The 20,137-nt window shown below is 42.3% G+C and overlaps 2 protein-coding genes across 8 annotated transcripts in view; one reads left to right on the forward strand and one right to left on the reverse strand.

Moving 5' to 3' along the window:
- Positions 1–20,137, forward strand: part of tctn1 (tectonic family member 1) — a 60,279-nt gene that overhangs the window by 13,860 nt on the left and 26,282 nt on the right. For both annotated transcript variants that reach the window (XM_057849514.1, XM_057849515.1), the window contains exons 3-9: positions 9,267–9,400; positions 13,821–13,969; positions 14,059–14,161; positions 17,003–17,115; positions 17,280–17,300; positions 19,545–19,679; positions 19,752–19,877. In XM_057849514.1, coding sequence (XP_057705497.1) covers positions 9,267–9,400; positions 13,821–13,969; positions 14,059–14,161; positions 17,003–17,115; positions 17,280–17,300; positions 19,545–19,679; positions 19,752–19,877 — 781 coding nt within the window. The remainder of the gene's footprint in view (positions 1–9,266; positions 9,401–13,820; positions 13,970–14,058; positions 14,162–17,002; positions 17,116–17,279; positions 17,301–19,544; positions 19,680–19,751; positions 19,878–20,137) is intronic.
- Positions 14,701–20,137, reverse strand: part of hvcn1 (hydrogen voltage-gated channel 1) — a 59,571-nt gene continuing 54,134 nt past the window's right edge. For 5 of the 6 annotated variants that reach the window (XM_057849538.1, XM_057849535.1, XM_057849537.1 and 2 more), the window contains one exon: positions 14,701–17,431. In XM_057849538.1, the coding sequence (XP_057705521.1) occupies positions 17,261–17,431 (171 nt within the window). In that variant the 3' untranslated portion in view covers positions 14,701–17,260. The remainder of the gene's footprint in view (positions 17,432–20,137) is intronic. The other variant, XM_057849541.1, reaches the window with a different exon arrangement.

Raw genomic sequence — 20,137 nt, forward strand, 5'->3', positions numbered from 1 at the left:
TCCTTTCTGTCTCCCGACCCGGAAGTGCTTCAACTAAGTCTGCTTATTTTCATTAAAGAAAAATAATATTTAACATAAATATTGCCTTGACATTTGCACTTTTGACATCATTAGAAAAGTAAATTTAATAAAATTAAATTGTTTTTTTTCTTTTTCTTTCAACTATACACAATGACACATTTCCCACATGCAAATGGGATCACCCTATATTAGGGGTGTCACACGCTCCCCAACAACAAAAGTGGCTCCTGACACTTATTTGAGGTAGGAAAATACAAGGTAACCATATTTAACAACAACTTTCAACTTTCATTATGTACAAAATGACCAATAACATAGTTATTATGTACAAAAAAATCATGTCAATAACTACGAATCGGATAGGTCAAGTATGGATATGGCTGGTGTGTTGTGTATGGGAATGGTAAGTATGGTTGTGTATGCCAGGGATGAGTGCAGGGGATCAGGTTGGTGTCAACTGCATTTACGGCTGGACGTAACTCGTAACTTGGATTGCCAAGAGATGAATAAGTGAGCATTCGGCATGGCCGCCTTTCTCTACCTGACCGTCTAAGTTGAACTGGTGACTCAACCATGTCCTCTTCAATGTTCCCCTCAACTGGTGCTTGTTGTGGTATTTCAGGTTCCTGTCTTTGCACTGGTTCTTGGACTCTGAGTGATGCCAAGGGGTTTGGACTGAATCTTTCCTCAGGCGAGGGTTGCACTGGGATTCTCACCCAATAGCCATCAGTTGGGTCATCAGAGTCCGAGCTGTCAGCGACATCTTGTTCAGTTCCATGGCTTGTTCCTGGCAGAGGATTAACATGGCTTTTTGAAGACTTTGAGGTTGTTGTGGATAACTGGGGCTGGATCTCTACTGGTAAGTCATTGGCCAGCAGGAGTAGATTTCGGTGCAGTGTCCTGGTTTTCTTTTGATCAGCACCTTCTGGATGAACAGCATACACCGGGTTATCTGAGATCTGCTCTTTTACTACATAAATTTTATTTTCCCAGTAAGAACGCAGTTTTCCAGGCCCACCTCGCTCTCCTAGATTTCTGACTAATACTCTGTCTCCTGGCTTCAATACCACACCTCTTGCCTTGCGGTCATACTGAGTCTTGCCCTTGGCGCTTGATGACAAACTGTTTTGATTTGCGACACGATATGCTTCCGTCATCCTCTTCCGCCACTTCTCAGCATACCCCTTGTGTGTAACAGAATCATCTTCCTCTTTCAGGCCAAAGATCAGGTCCACTGGAAGGCGGGGATGTCGGCCATAAAGCAGGAAGTGAGGCGCAAATCCAGTGGATTCATGACGAGTGCAATTATATGCGTGGATGATGTGGGGAAGATGTTCTTTCCATGACTCTTTTTGTTTGTCAGTCAACGTGCGCAACATCTGCAACAATGTACGGTTGAACCTTTCAGCGGGATTACTTTGAGGATGGTATGGAGAAGTTCGAGAGCGGCCTACACCGCCGAGCTGCCCGAGTGTTCGGAAAAGTTCGTTCTCAAACTCTCGACCCTGGTCGTGATGCAGTTGACCAGGGAACCCAAAGCGAGGTACAAAGTCATTATAAATCCGTTCTGCTGCTGTACGACCAGACTTATTTTTGGTTGGGTAGGCTTGTGCGAACCTTGTAAAATGGTCGATGACAACCAAGATATACTCGTAGCCTCCCTTGCTTTTCTCAAGATGTAGGTAGTCTATACAGACCAGCTCAAGAGGAAAGTTTGACTTCAAGCTACTCATAGGTGCACGCACGTGAACAGTTGGTTTCTTTTGCTTTATGCAGGAACACCTTCTTGTCACATAATCCTCTACAGCTCTCTTCATGTATGGCCAATAGAATCTTTCTCTGACAAGATGAAGTACTCTCTCAAGGCCTACATGCCCCAGGTCGTCATGAAGGTGTTTCAGAACGAGTGACTGGTACTTGAGTGGTAGAACTAACTGTCTTCTCTCTTGAGTGCATCGATAGAGCAGACCATTTTCAAGATGAAGTCTGTTCCATTCATGGAGAAGTTTGTAAGCAGTCCCCTTTATTGACTGTCTGATTGTGTCGGTGACTTTCGAATTTGTCTCTTTAAGTCTCAAGACTTCTCCAATAGTTGCATCTTTTCTTTGAGCTTGGATTAAATCGGTATGACTTATCTCTTGCAGTGGTGAGCGGAGCTGGGGAATCACATCGATGGAAGATGCGAAGAGGGCAGCCACCCAGGCCACATCTTTCCTCTTGGCCACTTGACTTCCTTCCCATGCTGCGTTCACCACTTCCTGTGACATCTCCTCTGAGCACGTTGACATGAAGTGATCAAAATCGAGAGGCACACGGGACAAAGTATCTGCATCAGCGTTAGCTTTTCCTGCTCTCCCACCCAGCGATGACCAACCGTGTTCAGTTTTGCTGTGCTCATGATGTAGGTGAGCGGGTTGTTGTCGGTGTAAACTGTGAAGTGTGGAGCATAAAAGAGGTAATCTCTAAACTTTTCGCACACTGCCCATTTTAGCGCCAAGAACTCCAATTTTCCGCTGTGCAAGTGATAATTCTTTTCAGCCGGTGTCAAAGTTCTTGAGCCGTAGCCAACAACTCGTAGCTTCCCGTCTTGTCTCTGATAAAGAACAGCACCGAGGCCCTGCTCTGACGCATCTGTGTGCAGAACAAAAGGAAGGTCAAAGTTGGGATATGCAAGCACAGGGGTGTTTGTCAACATGTCAATTAGCTCTTCAAGCACTTGCTGATGTTCTATGGTCCACATTATGGGCGTCTTGGATGACAACTGTGGCCCCTTTACTTTTCTTTGCCGAAGATTAGCTTGTTGAGTTGAAGAATTCACTTGCAGCACCTCATATAGTGACTTGGCTGTTCTTGAGAAATTCTGGATATATGAGCGATAGTAACTTAAGAAGCCAAGGAGCCTCCTCAAGTCACCTACGGTTTGTGGTTTCTTAGTTTTGAGAGCCAGTACTGCTTCCAGGTCTTTTGGATCGATGCGGACACCTTCAGCCGAGACCAAGCGCCCCACATAGCGAACTTCTCTCTTGAACATCTCACATTTGCTTGGTCGGAGCTTCACACCAAAACTTTGTAAAGCTCGAAGCACTTTGCGCACAACTTCCACATGTTTTCCAAAAGACTCTGAATAGCATAGGATATCATCCAAATATGGTATACAGCACTCATCTCTCAAAGAACTCAACATTTCCTCCATACTTCTCTGAAATGCGGCAGGTGCATTGGACAGACCGAACGGGATCCTCACCCATTCAAAGAGGCCCCAGGGTGTGATGAAGGCAGTTAAGTGCCGGGAGCCTTCAGCCACAAAACCCTGGTGGTAGGCTTTACCCTGGTCGAGGATACTGAACCAGGAATATCCTCCCAGGGTATCCAGCAGATCCCTTATTCTAGGCAATGGGTGTCTGTCCGGTACAGTTTTCTGGTTCAATAGGCGATAGTCAATACAAAGGCGGAGGGTGCCATCCTTTTTCCTAACACACACGACAGGAGCAGCATAGGAGGATTTCGACTTGACAATCCACCCTTTGACAAGTAGATCTTGAATGTACTCCTTTACTTCTCTCAGCAGTGGTTTTGGAATTGACACATATGCTCTCTGCACTGGAATGTCATCTTTCAAATTAATCACCATTTGTAGGCTTGGGTTGGTGCCGATGTCATTTTCATCTCTTGCAAAAGCTCTGGATTCCTCAAAAAGCAATTTTCTGGCAATTTGTTGTTGTTCTTCATCCAGGTGATCAAGATTTACTGGAGGCTGCCATAACATTGAAGACTGCTCTTGAAGCTCCGTGGTGACCTCATTAACTGTTGCAGTTGACATTGGCCCATTACTGGAATCATCATTCACAAGCCTATCAATCTGTTGCAATTTTCCCAACGGTGTTTTACGTGGTAATGTGATATCATGCTTCGTGTTGTTGCCGACTGCAATGGTGACATATGGTTTGACAGCAGGTTTTATCTCACACAAACCGGTGCCCAAGTCCAGCTGTTCTAGTTGTTGACTTTCTTCATCTGCTTCAAACAACACCAAACGATCAAAAGTTTTCATATTTACTGGGACTTGGCACTTGATCCATGAAACTTGACCAGCTGGGAGAACTAAGTCCTTTGCACCTGTCCGCAGACGACCTTGTGGTGTGGTCGGCTTTGCGGTCTGAATGAAGTGCACAATCGCCTCTGCCTTCTCATCAGTGTCACCCATTGCATTACGAAGTAATTCAATCAAAACTGGCACCATTCGTTCTGGCTGGCCTTCAATGAGTTCCTGTAGCACATTGAATCCAACAAGGGGTCTTTCCATATGTACCAGGAAAGGAACATTAATTGAAAGATTGGGGTCCTCATTCTCAGGAAGGTTGATTTTGATGGGCAGCCAACCATCAAATGGGATCCTCTCTCCGTTGACAGCAAACACTTTAGGTTCGTCCAGGTCTTCAATGATTTCTGACAATGAATACAGGGGAAGATCAGGCAGGTAGCTATCTTTCCAAGCACGGCTCACCATACTGACTTGTGCACCTGAATCGAGCAATGCAGTTACTACCAAGCCATTCAAATTGCACTGTATGTGAGCTTTTTTTCCAATTAGCTGTGCGACTGCCTCTTGTCTGGTGCATTGTGATTTTGCTGCTAACTGATTATTTTGTTCTTTCCTTAGCTGTTACTGGTTGGGTTTGAGGCTGTGTTTCTGTTTCGATCACTGGGTGCCCCGCTGCAGTGACCGCTCTTCGTTTCCCTGTCTCTTTTGCTTTTTAGAACATCCAACAGCTCTATGGCCTTCATCACCACATGAGAAGCAATGGTTGCAATCTAACCGCTGAAGTACAACACACTGTGGACAACCATATGGTCTTCCTCTTCTACTTTGGCCTTTATTTTGTGAATACTGGCTTGGCGCATACGTTTGCTGGGATGTACGCTGTTGTTTCATTGATTCAATCATATTGGCGAGTTCATTAACTTTGGCTGTCAGCTCTTTAATTGGGTCTCGCTCTGACTTGGGCATTAAACTTTCCTGCTTCTCAAGGTTCTTGGGATGGTTTAGATTTAGACTGTGCACGTTTGTTGCGGCTGAACGACGAGACGAGCCTAGCCTTCTTTGTCTTTCGCTTTCCTCACTTGTAATTTTCATTACTTGACGTAAGATGGCCTCATCACTCACTTCACTATTGGACAAAAGTGATTTTAGCTCTCGCCGAATGTCATTGTGCTTGTGGCCTAGGCCTTGATACACTGTGTGCAGGAAGACGTCTGGGACAGTGGGTATGTTGTATTTAATGCCTGCATCTGACAGCTTAGAAGTGAATAGAACGCGCTGTTTCAGCCCTATTACACGATATAAAAATTGTTGAGGTGTTTCGTTTTCTTCTTGTTTAGCACACATTAGCTCCTGAAATAACTCTGTGCTATTTTTTTCCCTGAGGTGGGCTTGAAGGAAACCTTTAAGTTCCACCACAGTGAGGTCATCTTTATTAATAAGCATATCTTTGAAAGTTCCGGGTTTAATTATTCTTAAAACCCCGCGAACTATTTCTGCATCAATAAAACCTTCTTTGGTTCCTTCTTCCATTTGTTTACAAATGTTATTGTAACTTATGTCGGATGAGTGATCACCAACCTGACCCCCTTGCACCTTAAACTCCCTTCTCTGAATGTAGGAGAGATCTCTTAAGGAGATCAGGGCCTCCCGACCCAGTCGAGTATTCGACATACTGGCCTGGGCTGGGGGAAACATGTCTGTTACATTTGTAGGTGGGTTATTTACTGTATTGTGTGTGTGAGTGGGTGGTGTTTGGTTACTTAGTACATTGTGAGTGTGAGTAGGTAGTGTGTGTGCGGCTGACTGTGATGCCAGAGGTTCCGATGTTGCTTTAACGTGTGCGGCTGGTACACTTTGATTGGCAACAATGGTATCAATTGCATCTTTCAACATCAACAACTGAGCCATACCACTATCTTCTAATTCAAGCAAGTTCTTACTGTACATGAAGGAACTGATGTACTCAAAGCAGGCCTCGTGATCTTCTTCATCGAGCTCTGACGCATCCCGTCCTGGCACAGGGCCGAGGCCATCAGCGACTTGAAAGAGTTCTTCGCCCGTTAAGGCAAGCAGGCTTTTCCTAATGTCCCAGATTAGGCTTTTCCTTCCGCTCTCAGACATGGCTGTGGCTCTCCCTTGCTCTTGACGACGATCTTGAAGTTTCAACGACGACTGAATCACTGCTCCTCGCTTGCATCAGCTTCCAATCCAGTTCACTGCTCTCCTCTGCACGAATCAGCTCTGGTAGTGGCCCTGGATATCATCATTTGATCAGCTCCAAGCCCGAAGGTGGCGCCGATCCCGGACGAGCCCCCAAGATTTGTTACGGGTCCAGCGAGGTGTACCGCAGTAACAAAAATGTTTACCTAGTGACAGGTGAAAGTTGGAATGAATGAGACACGATGCGCTCTGGTTGCTGCTCAAACAACGTCTCTTTATCTCTTTTCATATATCATCACATCACATACAATATTAAACAACACAACCACTTGTCCAAAAATAGTTATTCAATTAACTTGTTTTGTAATTATAAAAATTACATTTGGTCACAGTATAATACTGGTTAAATAATATTTCACCTCTGTGCATTAGAATAGACATTGTCTAATATATGGCTGTATTTAATACAGGTTTGCTGCAATGAATGAAATTAGGTGATAAATATTCTTGGTTAACAAAACCACTATGACACATAAGAGCAATTAACTAACCAATATTCTTCTTATTATATCTCTAACATCTCCAAAATGAACAATATGCACATTATAGTTGCTCACTAACGTTTCAAAATTAACTGCGTCACACAAAATGGCGCCGATGCCCGGTCAAACATATTGTCTTGTGCTACCCGTTAGCTTACAAAGTTAGCGTCCGCTAGCCTTTAACAGTTAGCGTCCGTTAGCCCTTAAAAGTTGTCAACCAAACTGAAAAAGTTTACAACAAACATAAGGCGTCTTCAGGCATAACTTTGAAACAGATATAGCTCAATTTCCCGGCCGTTTACTAACCTGGTGACAGGTGAAAGTTGGAATGAATGAGACACGATGCGCTCTGGTTGCTGCTCAAACAACGTCTGAGCGCGAGAGCGAGTCTGCCCCTCCTTTCTGTCTCCCGACCCGGAAGTGCTTCAACTAAGTCTGCTTCTTATTTTCATTAAAGAAAAATAATATTTAACATAAATATTGCCTTGACATTTGCACTTTTGACATCATTAGAAAAGTAAATTTAATAAAATTAAATTGTTTTTTTCTTTTTCTTTCAACTATACACAATGACACATTTCCCACATGCAAATGGGATCACCCTATATTAGGGGTGTCACACTGGCTCCGTGCTAAGTGGTAACATCTCATCAACAAATAACACAAACAATACCTTTGGCTTCATTTACTCACCGCTGACGGAGGCACATTGAATGTAACAACACAAAAGACAATCTAACTCTTGACACTTCGTAATATTATTGATTCAGCAACACAACCTGAGTGTAGCTGGGAACTCTCTCTATCTTGCTTTAATCACTTGCGTACACGCAGCCTCACTTTACACACAAACATGGACCCAAACGGGACTGCTAATTAGCGATGGGTCTGTGAGGCCTCATGAAGCGTGTCGACACAATGACACACTGTCATTAAAGACTGACACCTGCTGGACATCAAAATTCCCTGCAGGCGACCCACTTGACAAACTGACACTGATTTGATGATCTAGCACACTGATTTCAAACTGACTTCATAAAGGGCCAAGTGGCTGCAGGTTTTCTTTCCAATCAATGAAGAGGACACCTTTTGACCAATCTGATCTCTTACATGGGTAATCAGTTAAACTTTGTCAGGTGCTGCTTGTTTCAACAGAAAATTTATTGGTTAAACTGTTTGCGAGGTATCGGTTGGAACAAAATCCAGCACCCACTTGGCCCTTTATGGAATTGGTTTGACACCTATGATCTAGCATGTAGAACAGGGGTGCCCAAATCCAGTCCTTGAGAGCCCCTATCCAGCTTGTTTTCCATTTCTCCCTCCTCCAACACACCATAGTCAAATAATCAGGATTATTATAAGACTCCTGCAGAGCTTGCTGATGAACTGATCATTTGATTCAGGTGTGTTCAAGGAGGGTAACATGGAAAACAAGCTGGATAGGGGCTCTTAAGGACCGGACTTTGGCACCCCTGATGTAGAATAAAGTCATTTAAGTCTTTGCATTCATGTTTCTTAGTCCATATCTTTAAATAATGTGAACATACAGTATATTATAATGTGAAAATCTAAGTAATAATGAATAAATGAGGATGATTATGAACTTTTTGTTCTGATGAAATTTTATTCAATAAAATTTTTTCATTGTTTAAAATTTAGGTGGTTCCTTTTTTGTTTTGTCCAAGCAATTTCTACTGCTGTGGACAACTCACACTCGCATGGAACCAATGATGCCGACATGCACAAGAATTCCTTAGCCAGAATACAGATGTTTGGATAAGATGTCCGTTGGCTCCTCTAGTATTGAAAAGGATCTGCATTGCATGCCATGTTGGGCTCAGTCATGGATCGCTGCATTCCGAAATTGCACCTACAGTTGCATTACCTCCTTTACTCCGCACTTTGTCATCTAAGTGCTGCCATAGGCTATCAAAAAAAAAAATGAAGTGGACAATAAATAAATTATAGCTTAATTACCGATTTCTAAGAAATTATCAACAAAACTACTGAGGGAAAGTAAAGGAATGGCTATATACCTGTGTTTATCCTGGGCGTATGGGTGGGATTCACTAAACTACCACGCTCTGTGAAGTATTTTATGGTGCTTTAAAGACGCTATGTGATTGAACAGGCCGGCAAGATCATAGGACCTTTGACTGCTAGCTTGTGAGTGGTCATGTGACTGTATTGTTGCATCTGTTTAGTATAATGGAGTCATGTGGTTATTGCTGCGATGTCTCATTGGTGGGAAAAAAAAGCAAAAATAAAGTCAAATCTAATATGTAAAATAAAGAGGAAAAATGTAATGACGTAGCCCAGAATACGGAGTCAGGGTAGCCTCCATAGTATGGCCACCAGACATCAAATAAAAATATCGATACTTGGCGGGAGCATATCCATTACCTTTCAGGTAGCAAAATAATATAGGAATATGTCGTCATTTTGAGATAAAATCTTATCCACATTGAAGGATGTTTACATGTTTTGTTCTTGTTTTTCAGTGGAAACAAACAGTTGTGCAGCCATGCAACTGCCTCATATGCTTTGCAGTTTACTGTCGAGGGCTACTCAGAGCTGCAGTCCTTTGTCCAGCAGGATGCACATCAACACAGTTTCTGCATCCAGTCATTTTCTCGTAAGTCTTGAAACTAACCATCCTTTTTCTGTGTTTCTACAGTATATTAGCCACACAGCACGCCGCAAAAGCGTTTTTACGTTCAAACCGAGCTTATTAGTGAGCGTAATGGAAGTGACGTCATGCACTTTGATTGGAGATGTGAAATATCTTAAAATGGAACTTCTTCAAGCATCAAGTAAATCTTGAAGAGGACAGAAAGTGTCACGTTGATCATATTTGTGTTTTTTATTATATGTTATGTGTTCTGTGTTAGACTTTGGTTAATAAGCCTTTTCTGTCACTTTTTTGGGTGGATTTGTGTAAAAAATGTTCACTCCTCTGGATGTTTTCCCCTTTTATTGCATTCATAAATCAATCATAGAAAAGACAATTTGGCATTTTTAACACAAAAATGTATTGGAAAAAGCTTTTTCATGTCAAAGTGAAAACAGATTTCTACGGAGTAATGTCAATGAAATGAAAATATATACTTTATATGAAAATAATTGTTTGCATCATTATTCACTCTCTTCAAGTCAGTATTTCGTCGATGCACCTTTGGTTGCAACCACAGCAGTGAGTCTGTGTGAATAAGTCTCAATCAGTCGTGTACATCTGCCCACTGCAAATTTGCTCCATTCTTCTTTGCAAAACTGCTCAAGCTCTGTCAGGTTGTGCGGGTATCTGGCATGAACAGCCCTTTCCAAGTCCAGCCACAAATTCTTGAGGTCTGGGCTTTGACTTGCCAACCAAGAACATTTACCCGGTTCTTTTTTTTTTTTTAACCTTTCCTGTCAAGCGTTTGCAGTATGCTTTGGATCATTGTCTTACTGGAAAACTAATCTTCTCCCAAACTGTAGTGCAAGAAGTCAATAGTTTTGACCATTATGGAGTAATTTTGCCATGTCATACTGAATAAATGCATTTTGAATATTTCATATTTCATTTAGCACAAGACTGTTATTTTATCATGACCATACCATTTATTTAGCAAGTGGGGAAAATACTTAGATAAAAAGAATATCCTGTAAAAAATATTGGAGAAGAGAGATTGAAACAATGACATTTTGCTGTTCTCTTTGTCACATTTTCCTCAATCTGAATAATTCCCCCTCAATGGGCTGAATTCTAAATCAGATGAAACCATTACCTTGCCGACATCATCCACCTGTTGGGGATGCTAGAGCCCTATAATGGTAGGCATGGCTAAACAGCGGATTAAAAGACTTAATTCCTCGTCGTCTGCGCTTTGCCAAATTGTTGTATATAGTCAAATCATCTCAAAATATGATTCTAATTCACATAGTCATGCTATTTAAGATTTTTTTATGCTGTCGCAGGTACTTTAACTTTGAGAAATAGATATATGTGTTGAAAAAGTTATTTATTTTTTTTATTTATTTTTTACTAATAACATAGTCAGCACCTGACACTTGCTACCGGGTCAGGTTGAATAAGGTGATATTTGTGAAAAGGTGGTGTTAAACCTAAGCTTTTTGAACCTTTTAGCTTTCAAATGTGTTCGTGTGCGTGTGCGTGTTGCGGCCACATGTTTTGGACACTCGGGTGAAGAGAGGGGCGGAGCTGTCAACTGATCACCACCTGGTGGTGTGTTGGCTCCGATGGTGGGGGAAGTTGCTGGCCAGACCTGGCAGGCCCAAACGTATTGTGAGGGTCTGCTGGGAACGTCTGGCAGAATCCCCTGTCAGAAAGAGTTTCAACACCCACCTCCGGCAGAACTTCTCCCTTGTCCCGGGGGAGGTGAGGGACATTGAGTCCGAGTGGGCCATGTTCCGCACCTCCATTGTTGAGGCGGCCGATCGGAGCTGTGGCCGTAAGGTGGTTGGTGCCTGTCGTGGCGGCAATCCCCGAACCCGCTGGTGGACACCAGCGGTAAGGGATGCCGTCAAGCTGAAGAAGGAGGCCTATCAGGCCTTTTTGGCCTGTGGGACTCCGAAGGCAGCTGACAGGTACCGGCTGGCCAAGCGGACTGCGGCTTCGGCGGTCGCCGAGGCAAAAACTCGGACATGGGAGGAGTTCGGCGAGGCCATGGAAAACGACTACCGGACAGCTTCGAGGAAATTCTGGTCCACCATCCGGCGTCTGAGGAGAGGAAAGCAGTGCACCATTAACACTGTGTATAGTGAAGATGGTGTACTGCTGACCTCGACTCGGGACGTCGTGAGTAGGTGGGGAGAATACTTCGAAGCCCTCCTCAATTCCACCGACACGCCTTCCTTTGAGGGAGCAGAGTCTGGGGACTCTGAGGTGGGCTCTTCGATCTCTGGGGTTGAAGTCACTGAGGCGGTTGGTAAGGTCCTCGGTGGCAAGGCCCCAGGGGTAGATGAGATCCGCCCGGAGTTCCTAAAGGCTCTGGATGTTGTGGGGCTGTCATGGCTGACACGCCTCTACAACATTGCGTGGACATCGGGGACAGTGCCTCTGGATTGGCAGACCGGGGTGGTTGTCCCCCTTTTTAAAAAGGGGGACCGGAGGGTGTGTTCCAATTATAGAGGGATCACACTCCTCAGCCTCCCCGGTAAAGTCTATTCAGGGGTGCTGGAGAGGAGGGTCTGTCGGGAAGTCGAATCTCGGATTCAGGAGGAGCAGTGTGGTTTTCGTCCCAGCCGTGGAACAGTGGACCAGCTCTACACCCTCGGCAGGGTCCTCGAGGGTGCATGGGAGTTCGCCCAACCAGTCCACATGTGTTTTGTGGATTTGGAGAAGGCGTTCGACCGTGTGCCTAGGGGAGTCCTGTGGAGGGTGCTCCGGGAGTACGGGGTACCGAGCCCCCTGGTAAGGGCTGTTCGGTCCGCATTGCCGGCAGTAAGTCGAATTCGTTCCCAGTGAGGATTGGACTCCGCCAAGGCTGCCCTTTGTCACGATTCTGTTCATAATTTTTATGGACAGAATTTCTAGGCTCAGCCGAAGCGTTGAGGGTGTCCGGTTTGGTGGCCTCAGCATTGCATCTCTGCTTTTTGCAGATGATGTGGTGCTGTTGGCTTCATCAAGCCGTGACCTCCAACTCTCACTGGGGCGGTTCGCGGCCGAGTGTGAAGCGGTTGGGATGAAGATCAGCACCTCCAAATCCGAGACCATGGTCCTCAGCCGGAAAAGGGTGGAGTGCCCTCTCCGGGTCGGGGATGAGATCCTGCCCCAAGTGGAGGAGTTCAAGTATCTTGGGGTCTTGTTCACGAGTGAGGGTAGGAGGGAGCGGGAGATTGAGAGGCGGATCGGTGCAGCGTCTGCAGTGATGCGGACTCTGCACCGGTCCGTTGTGGTGAAGAAGGAGCTGAGCCAAAAGGCAAAGCTCTCGATTTACCGGTCGATCTACGTTCCTACCCTCACCTATGGTCACGAGCTGTGGGTCGTGACCGAAAGAACAAGATCCCGGATACAAGCGGCCGAAATGAGTTTCCTCCGCAGGGTGTCCGGGCTCTCCCTTAGAGATAGGGTGAGAAGCTCGGTCATCCGGGAGGGCTTGGTGTCGAGCCGCTACTCCTCCGCGTTGAGAGGAGCCAGTTGAGGTGGCTCGGGCATTTGGTTCGGATGCCTCCTGGACGCCTCCCTGGAGAGGTGTTCCGGGCATGTCCCACCGGCAGGAGGCCCCGGGGTCGACCCAGGACACGCTGGAGAGACTATGTCTCTCGGCTGGCCTGGGAACGCCTTGGAATCCCGCCGGAGGAGCTGGCTGAAGTGGCTGGGGAGAGGGAAGTCTGGGCTTCCCTGCTAAAGCTGCTGTCCCCGCGACCCGACCCCGGACTAAGCGGAAGATAATGGATGGATGGATGGATGTGTTCGTGTGTCATTATGTCGTCTAGCTTCGGGGATTTGCATTATAATACACGGACGCTTTTATTTCCAAAACAAAAACCCCAACACATAATGTAAGTGAAATAGAACGCTGTCTTTGTAGTAGCCTAGTAGTAGTATGTAGACTATCTGACATGCGTGTGTATTGCTATTGTGCGCGACTGCTGTTAGTGACTTCCAATGCCCCTGAACAACACCTTTGCGCCTGTGCACGTCATTATACTGCGACACCCACATTGAAACGTCATTAACAATAGGTCAATAGGCGAGCAGAATCGCGTTACTGAAGCATGATTGGAAAGATTCTGACCAATAGGGTAGCAGGATCTTATGGCGTAACATTTATCTTTTACAGTTCTGTACTATGTTTTTGCCTCTCATATCCTGAAATTTCTTTCGGAGCAAGAGGCAATATTTTCCGGTTTAGGCGTGTTGTAACCTGAAAATTCAGTTTGTGGAGATGTTCATAAGTAGAGGTATATCTTCGCGTACTGCTATCGTGAAATGAAATAGCCCAAATCATGATTGAGGATTTTTCCCAATATCGCACACTCCTAATACAATTTACTTGATGTAATTTGCTTCATATCCAAATCTATTTTTAATTGCTCATTATTTGTCTTAGGTGTTGATGGATTTTATTTTCCTGCCCCTACTCTTCCACTGGCTGGAACCTTTGACTCGCTCTTCAAACAGTTTAAGAGGTTTGATTTCAGCTCACAGGAGAATGATAGGGCTACAGACGTCCCTGCTGTGCTCCACAAATATTATCAGGCAAGTATGTCTTCAGGAAATTTGCATTTTTTAAATTCCCCTCTATCGATGAGTCATTTGCTTTTGTCATTGTGGTTTGCTTCTTTCAGTATGGTGATCCAATCATTTCCGCTACAGTACAAGGAAAAAGAGGAATCTTTTCCCTGCCAACTTCCAGTGTTTCTTTTGACTGTGTTGACGAGAGTCCTGCAGGTAGTTGATGCTGTCATCAAGTAATCCACTTTTATTTTATTTTTTTTAATTAAATGCCTTCAATCTGTTTAACGCGAATACCAACTCAAAAACGCCATAAACTTGAAGCCCCTATTGCTGCACTGCCGAAGAAATTGGGGATGTCCCGATGACATATTTTGGCACCCGAGTTCAAGACAGCTGATTTTGAGGATCTGCCGATACCGAGTACCGATCCAATACTTTGTCAATTCATTTATTAATTTATTACATAACATACATTTTTTGTTTCTTTTGACAATGAAGTTAAACAGGGTGACCCCAAAAAATGGGAACTTTTTAACAATCCAATAAAACCAAGAGTGATTGAAGAAAAATGTTTGAATTCTTGTAATTGAAACTTTAAAACATGTCATTTAAGAAAATGAGGGAATTTAAAAATGTTAAAGGACAATCTTAAATGGCGTTCATCTGCACACTGTAAATTTATAACGTCTTAATAAGATTATTTTTCTAAAATTTAGTCAAATAATTTTCTCCATCTTGTTTTGTGTGTGAACGACTAGTTAACAGATTATGTGTATAATTATTCAATTTACTTCAAGTAAATATTGCCATTTGTTCTTATTAAGCCCATACATACAGTACAAGTCATTTTTCATCTAAATGAAGAAATATTGCTTTAAAATAATGTTTTGAATCAAGAACATTTCTGACAAACAAGCTTTTAAGATTTTAATATACTGTAGTACCATAATTTTCGGACTATAAGGCGCACCAGACTATAAGCCGCCGCCCACCAAATTTGACTCGAAAATGGCATTTTTTCATAGATAAGTCGCACTGGACTATAGGCCGCTGCTGTCCTCCCTGTATTATGGGATATTCACACCGAAAGATATTAACCGGTAACACTTGGTTTGACAGCGGCATCATACGGCTGTCATAAGACTAAATGAACCACCATGAAGCTTTGAACCAATTGGCGGCAAAGCTTTATTGCTTCAAGAAGCTTCATTTGGCCATCACTGCTCTCTTTGGGGAGAGAGTCAACCTCTGCTGCCACCTGCTGTCAACACTGTTGTTGTCCAACATACCTCCTAGCATGCAGTGCAGCACTACAGATGTAAATATCAATCAAAATTCATGTTCTATGCTAATTATTTCTTCAGTTACTGTTCTAGTTTCACTAATTGCAAGTTATGGTATTTGGTAACACATTATTTGACAGTGGCACCATAAGACTTATTAAACAATCATAATTTTGACATGACACTGTCATGAGCATTAATTAATGCTTATAACAGATGCCATTTAGTGTTATCTGGCAAATGATCTCACTTTTGAAAGGATGTAAAAGATTCAAGCTGGACATAAATGGAGTTAGTGACATAAGTTGCTGGATGACACTTAATGACATCTGTAATAGGCATGTAATAATGCCCATGATAATGTCTTGTCATAATTGTTACTGTTTTATGGCAGTCTTATGACACTGCTGTCAAATAAAGTGTTATCATTTAACCCAAATAAATCAACAAATAAGCCACACTGGACTATAAACCGCAGGATTCAAAATTAGGGAAAAAAAGTAGCGGGATATAGTCAAAAAATTACGGTAATTAATTGCATAAAATAAGTCTGTTGGGCTTATTTTCAGCTCACTATTTTTTTTATTTCAAGAAATCTGAGTAAAATTTACTTGAAGCACTGGCAGATCGTTTCACTTATTTCTTGGTGATTTACACTGAAAACAAGGGAATTTAACTAGTTTTAAGGAGGTGTGTTTTTGCAGTGTGATGGAAATTTGATGGAAATTTGAGTCTGGTTAACCATAGCTACTAATGTTACCATGACAACTTGTGCCCTGCTTGTCCTTTAGATGAACTAAAGAAAGTTGAAACATACAATATGCCGGACCTTGTGTGAATGACACACGTTAAAGATCACATTTCACGCATTTGACTGAGCAATACCACGTTTGTTCAACCGACAGCAACAAATACATTATGATAATAGCCATATAAGGGCATTTCTTAGTGTTGTGACTCCTCTCAGGAATTAGAAGAGTATCAAAGCAGGTACCGCTCCCATCCGGGGGAGACGCTGTGTTACATACATCCTCTGTCCCATTTTTTTGCCAAACTGCAGTTGTAATAATGAAATCACATCATTGTACAAAACCTTTCATTGTCTTGGTTTTCTTAGACAAGACAATATTCGGCCGTGGCGCAGTTGGTAGATTGAGTTGTCCTGCGAACGAAGGGTGAGTGGTTTGATTCCCGGCTATGACATTCCACTGTTGAATTGCCCTTGGGGAAGGCACTGAACCCTAATTTGCACCCAATGGGTTGGCAGCGCCTTGCATGGCAGCAGCACCATTGGTGTGTGAATGTATGTGTGAAAGGGTAAATGTGTGTGAAAACAAGGGAATTTAACTAGTTTTAAGGAGGTGTGTTTTTGCAGTGTACAAATGCATTCTTGAAATCTGCTGTTGGTGTTCCTCATTAATTCTTTATCTGAGCTGGGATACTGTCAATTTCATTAAATTAAAAAAGAATGAATAAAAAAATAAATAAAAATAAACATTTAAAATGGCACATTGTTTATCCACTCAAGGTTTTTTCAACAGTGGTCAGTAAATTTCAAGAATGCATTCATGCAGGAGGACACCATTTAAAATATTTTATCTTCCATCACTTTTGGTTTAATTGGATTGTTAAAATGTTCCCTTTTTTCCACCCTGTATATCTTGATTATTTGCGTTGCTTTGTAGGCCCCTAAAAAAAATCACGCTATTCTGATCTTCGAAAAATGTACAGTAAGATCACTTTAACTTTCAGTGTCCCCCTGCTTTTGCAGCTTTCTTAGTGGACAGAACAAGTCTTTGTTCCCGGCGTGTAGATCTAAAAGATGACTGCAGCTTTCTACCTGCCCTAAGCATAGATACCTACACCAACATCAAGCTCTATGCTGTGAGTTGCAATTGTCTGTTAACATTGGTTTCATACAAAGTGTCAATTTTTAAGTCACTCAATCTCTTGGCCCATGTGACTACATACCTGGTGTGTGTATGTGTGCCAGAGAATGTCATATTTTTTATGACTTGCTATAGAAATTTTATTTTGTTTTTTTACAGGCGAATACCGAAGGTGCAACAGTAAGTATGCCCATTTTGTCTTCCGATAAACGCACACACGCAGTTAAAGGTTTGAGACTCTTTTGGCAGATGCTGGACTCTACAGATGCCCCTTTCCGATCTTGTCTTCCAACAGCAACTTTGCTCGCCGCCTGATAGAAAGATGTGGACAGATGAACAGTATCAGTAAATGTGGCCCACATTCGAGTTTAATTATGTAAATGCTCAAGTTTTAAAATAAGTCTTATGATGAGACGAGATTTTAAAATTTGTACAGTGGTAGCTGCTCAAATATTCATGGGTCGGTAATTCCAGATTGGGTTCATAAACAAATACCTATGTATTAGAAACATTTGAAATATTAAGAAAGGATGAACAGTAAATAAGATGATAAAATATTATGAATAAAAACCTGTAATATTAAGCAAATCAGGAAATCAAGGACGACATCCCCTGCTCTAAACCCTCCCAGAAAAAAAAAACATTTGTGGAAAAAAAATAAGAAATATTAGAAATCTTAAGAAAGGACCACAGAAGGGACAGATTCACCTTGGTGAAGTTGCCCCCCCCCCGACCAGACGCAAATTTTTCTGCTGTAAAAAGTTTTGTTTGTGCTGCTGTGGTTTTTAAGATATTTACAATTCTTTTATATGTCAATCTGACATCAACCAACCCCCTATTTTGAATAAAAATGGTTAAAGATGGTGTCGGTCATTTATGCTTCGTTTGTGCCGTAAAATTTCCATTTGTGCTGCTATCATTTTTGAGATACTAATTTCGAGTGAAGACGTCACGCAGCCCCCCGTCTATTGCGAAATGGACCTGAAATATTGCCATTTGTTTTTGCTACGTTTGTGCTGTAAAAAAATTGGTTTGTGCTGCTATGATTTTATAGAGATTAATTTCTTGTGATGATGTGAATCACAGCCCCTCTGTCGCGGCTGACGGAGCGTACTAACTCTCTCAATAATAGAGGGGAGTCCCAACAACTAGCGCAAACGTGTTAGCACCCCTTGGGTCCATTTTGCAGTAAATGGGGGGCTGCAAGTCACGTCATCACTTGAAAGTAATATCTCAAGACCCCTATTTACTGCAAAATGGATCCAAAGGGGTGTCATTTCTATTGTAAATATCTTAAAAACCATAGCAGCACAAACGAAACCTTTTACAGCACAAACGTAGCACAAACAATTGACATAATTTCTAATTAAGTTTGTTTTTGATTGGGAGCCAACTTCATGGAGGTGACAGATTCCTCTTCCAGATTCCAGTGTCCAGAGTCCAGACCATGATGGATGCCAACCATTACATGTAAAAGTCCATCCAAAAAGATGTCACATAAAGACGGTCTCTGCATCACTAGTTGATAAAATAAGCCATATGTTTGCTGTATTGTGGAGATAGAAAAATGTAATCTTAAAATATGCAACCTAAGAATATACAATTAGGATGAAAGTACAAACAAGGTTTTCGGTTTACAAGGAGTCGCTTTGAGTACTGGGTCTTCCTATTATTATCAGAGCTTGTCATGTGTCTAACCGAGCCAATAATCAGCATGTTTGTTTTCTCAGAGGCTGTAATACCAATGTACTGTATATTTCGAGATGATCCAGTATTTGTTTGTGATAACAGTGTCAAAGGCAGCACTGAAGTCAAGCTGCAACAACACGGATGAAGTATACAAATCCATTGCCAACAAAAGATCATTAATCATGCTTGCAAGGGCAGTCTTTTTTCTTCCTAAACCCTGATTGAAAAAGCTGAAATAGATTGCTCAAAGGCAAGTTGTTGTGTAATAAGTGTTTCATGAATTTTCATAAGAAATTGGAAATTTTACGTAGGCCTACGAAGTCTTTTAACTAAAGATCAAATAATAGCAGTCTTCATTTGCGTTCTGTGTTGTTCCATTCAAAAGAAATCTTGGGTGTTTTGACATGTTTTTGGACTCAGGAGAAGCAGAGATGATGCAAATTTGATTACAGTTACCATGTACATATTTAGGGGTAACCCTGTATCTGTTGCTTACACATATACAGTAAAAGGGCTATGAATGGTGAAAAAAAATTTGACAAATTGATCATTCCTTTATTACGTACCACATGTGCTTTGGCCACTAAAACACACACACTAGTTTATATAAGTCAAGAAGCACTGACGAACAATACAATAGCCTTAAATCAGTACGGCTCTCAAACGACCTACAATTAAAATACAGACACTTTTACAACTTTTTAATATATTATTTGACCTTTGTGTAATTCTCAGATTATTCCAGTGATGACAGCTTCGGTCATGTTGCAGTCTTTAGAGGGCACTCTAAGTAAAGTCAGGGTCAGTGAAGCGGCAAACCTGAGGCCACATTTCATTAATCAAAATGTTTGCACCAACGTTGTCTTGAAGGTCAGTCTAACCATTTTTTTAACATCAACAACAAAAATAGTTTGAAAAGGAATGTTTGTTTTGTTTTCTTAGGTTTCATATTTGGTGAAGTACAACACAACAGGCCAAATAGTGAATGCCGAAGTGGAGCTGCTGCTTGGGAACTTTCATTTAACGCCACTTTCCCTGCAGCAAGAGTATGGGATCAAATTTATTCAGGTATTATACCCCAATAGGCTTTTTGCATGTGTGTGGAAATCCAGTAAGCTTTTGGTTTAGAAACCTTGTTTTACTTTGAAGATGGACAACATTAGATTGATTACATATTTACAAAGATTATTACCACCATATTTTTTGGACTTTAAAGTGCCTGTGACAGCATAAAAAAATCTTTAATAGCATAATTATGTGAATTAGAATCATATTTTGAGACAATTCGACTATATACAACAATTTGGCAAAGCGCAGATGAGGAGAAA

The sequence above is a fragment of the Corythoichthys intestinalis genome, chromosome 11, assembly GCF_030265065.1.
Source record: "Corythoichthys intestinalis isolate RoL2023-P3 chromosome 11, ASM3026506v1, whole genome shotgun sequence".
NCBI lineage: Eukaryota > Metazoa > Chordata > Actinopteri > Syngnathiformes > Syngnathidae > Corythoichthys > Corythoichthys intestinalis.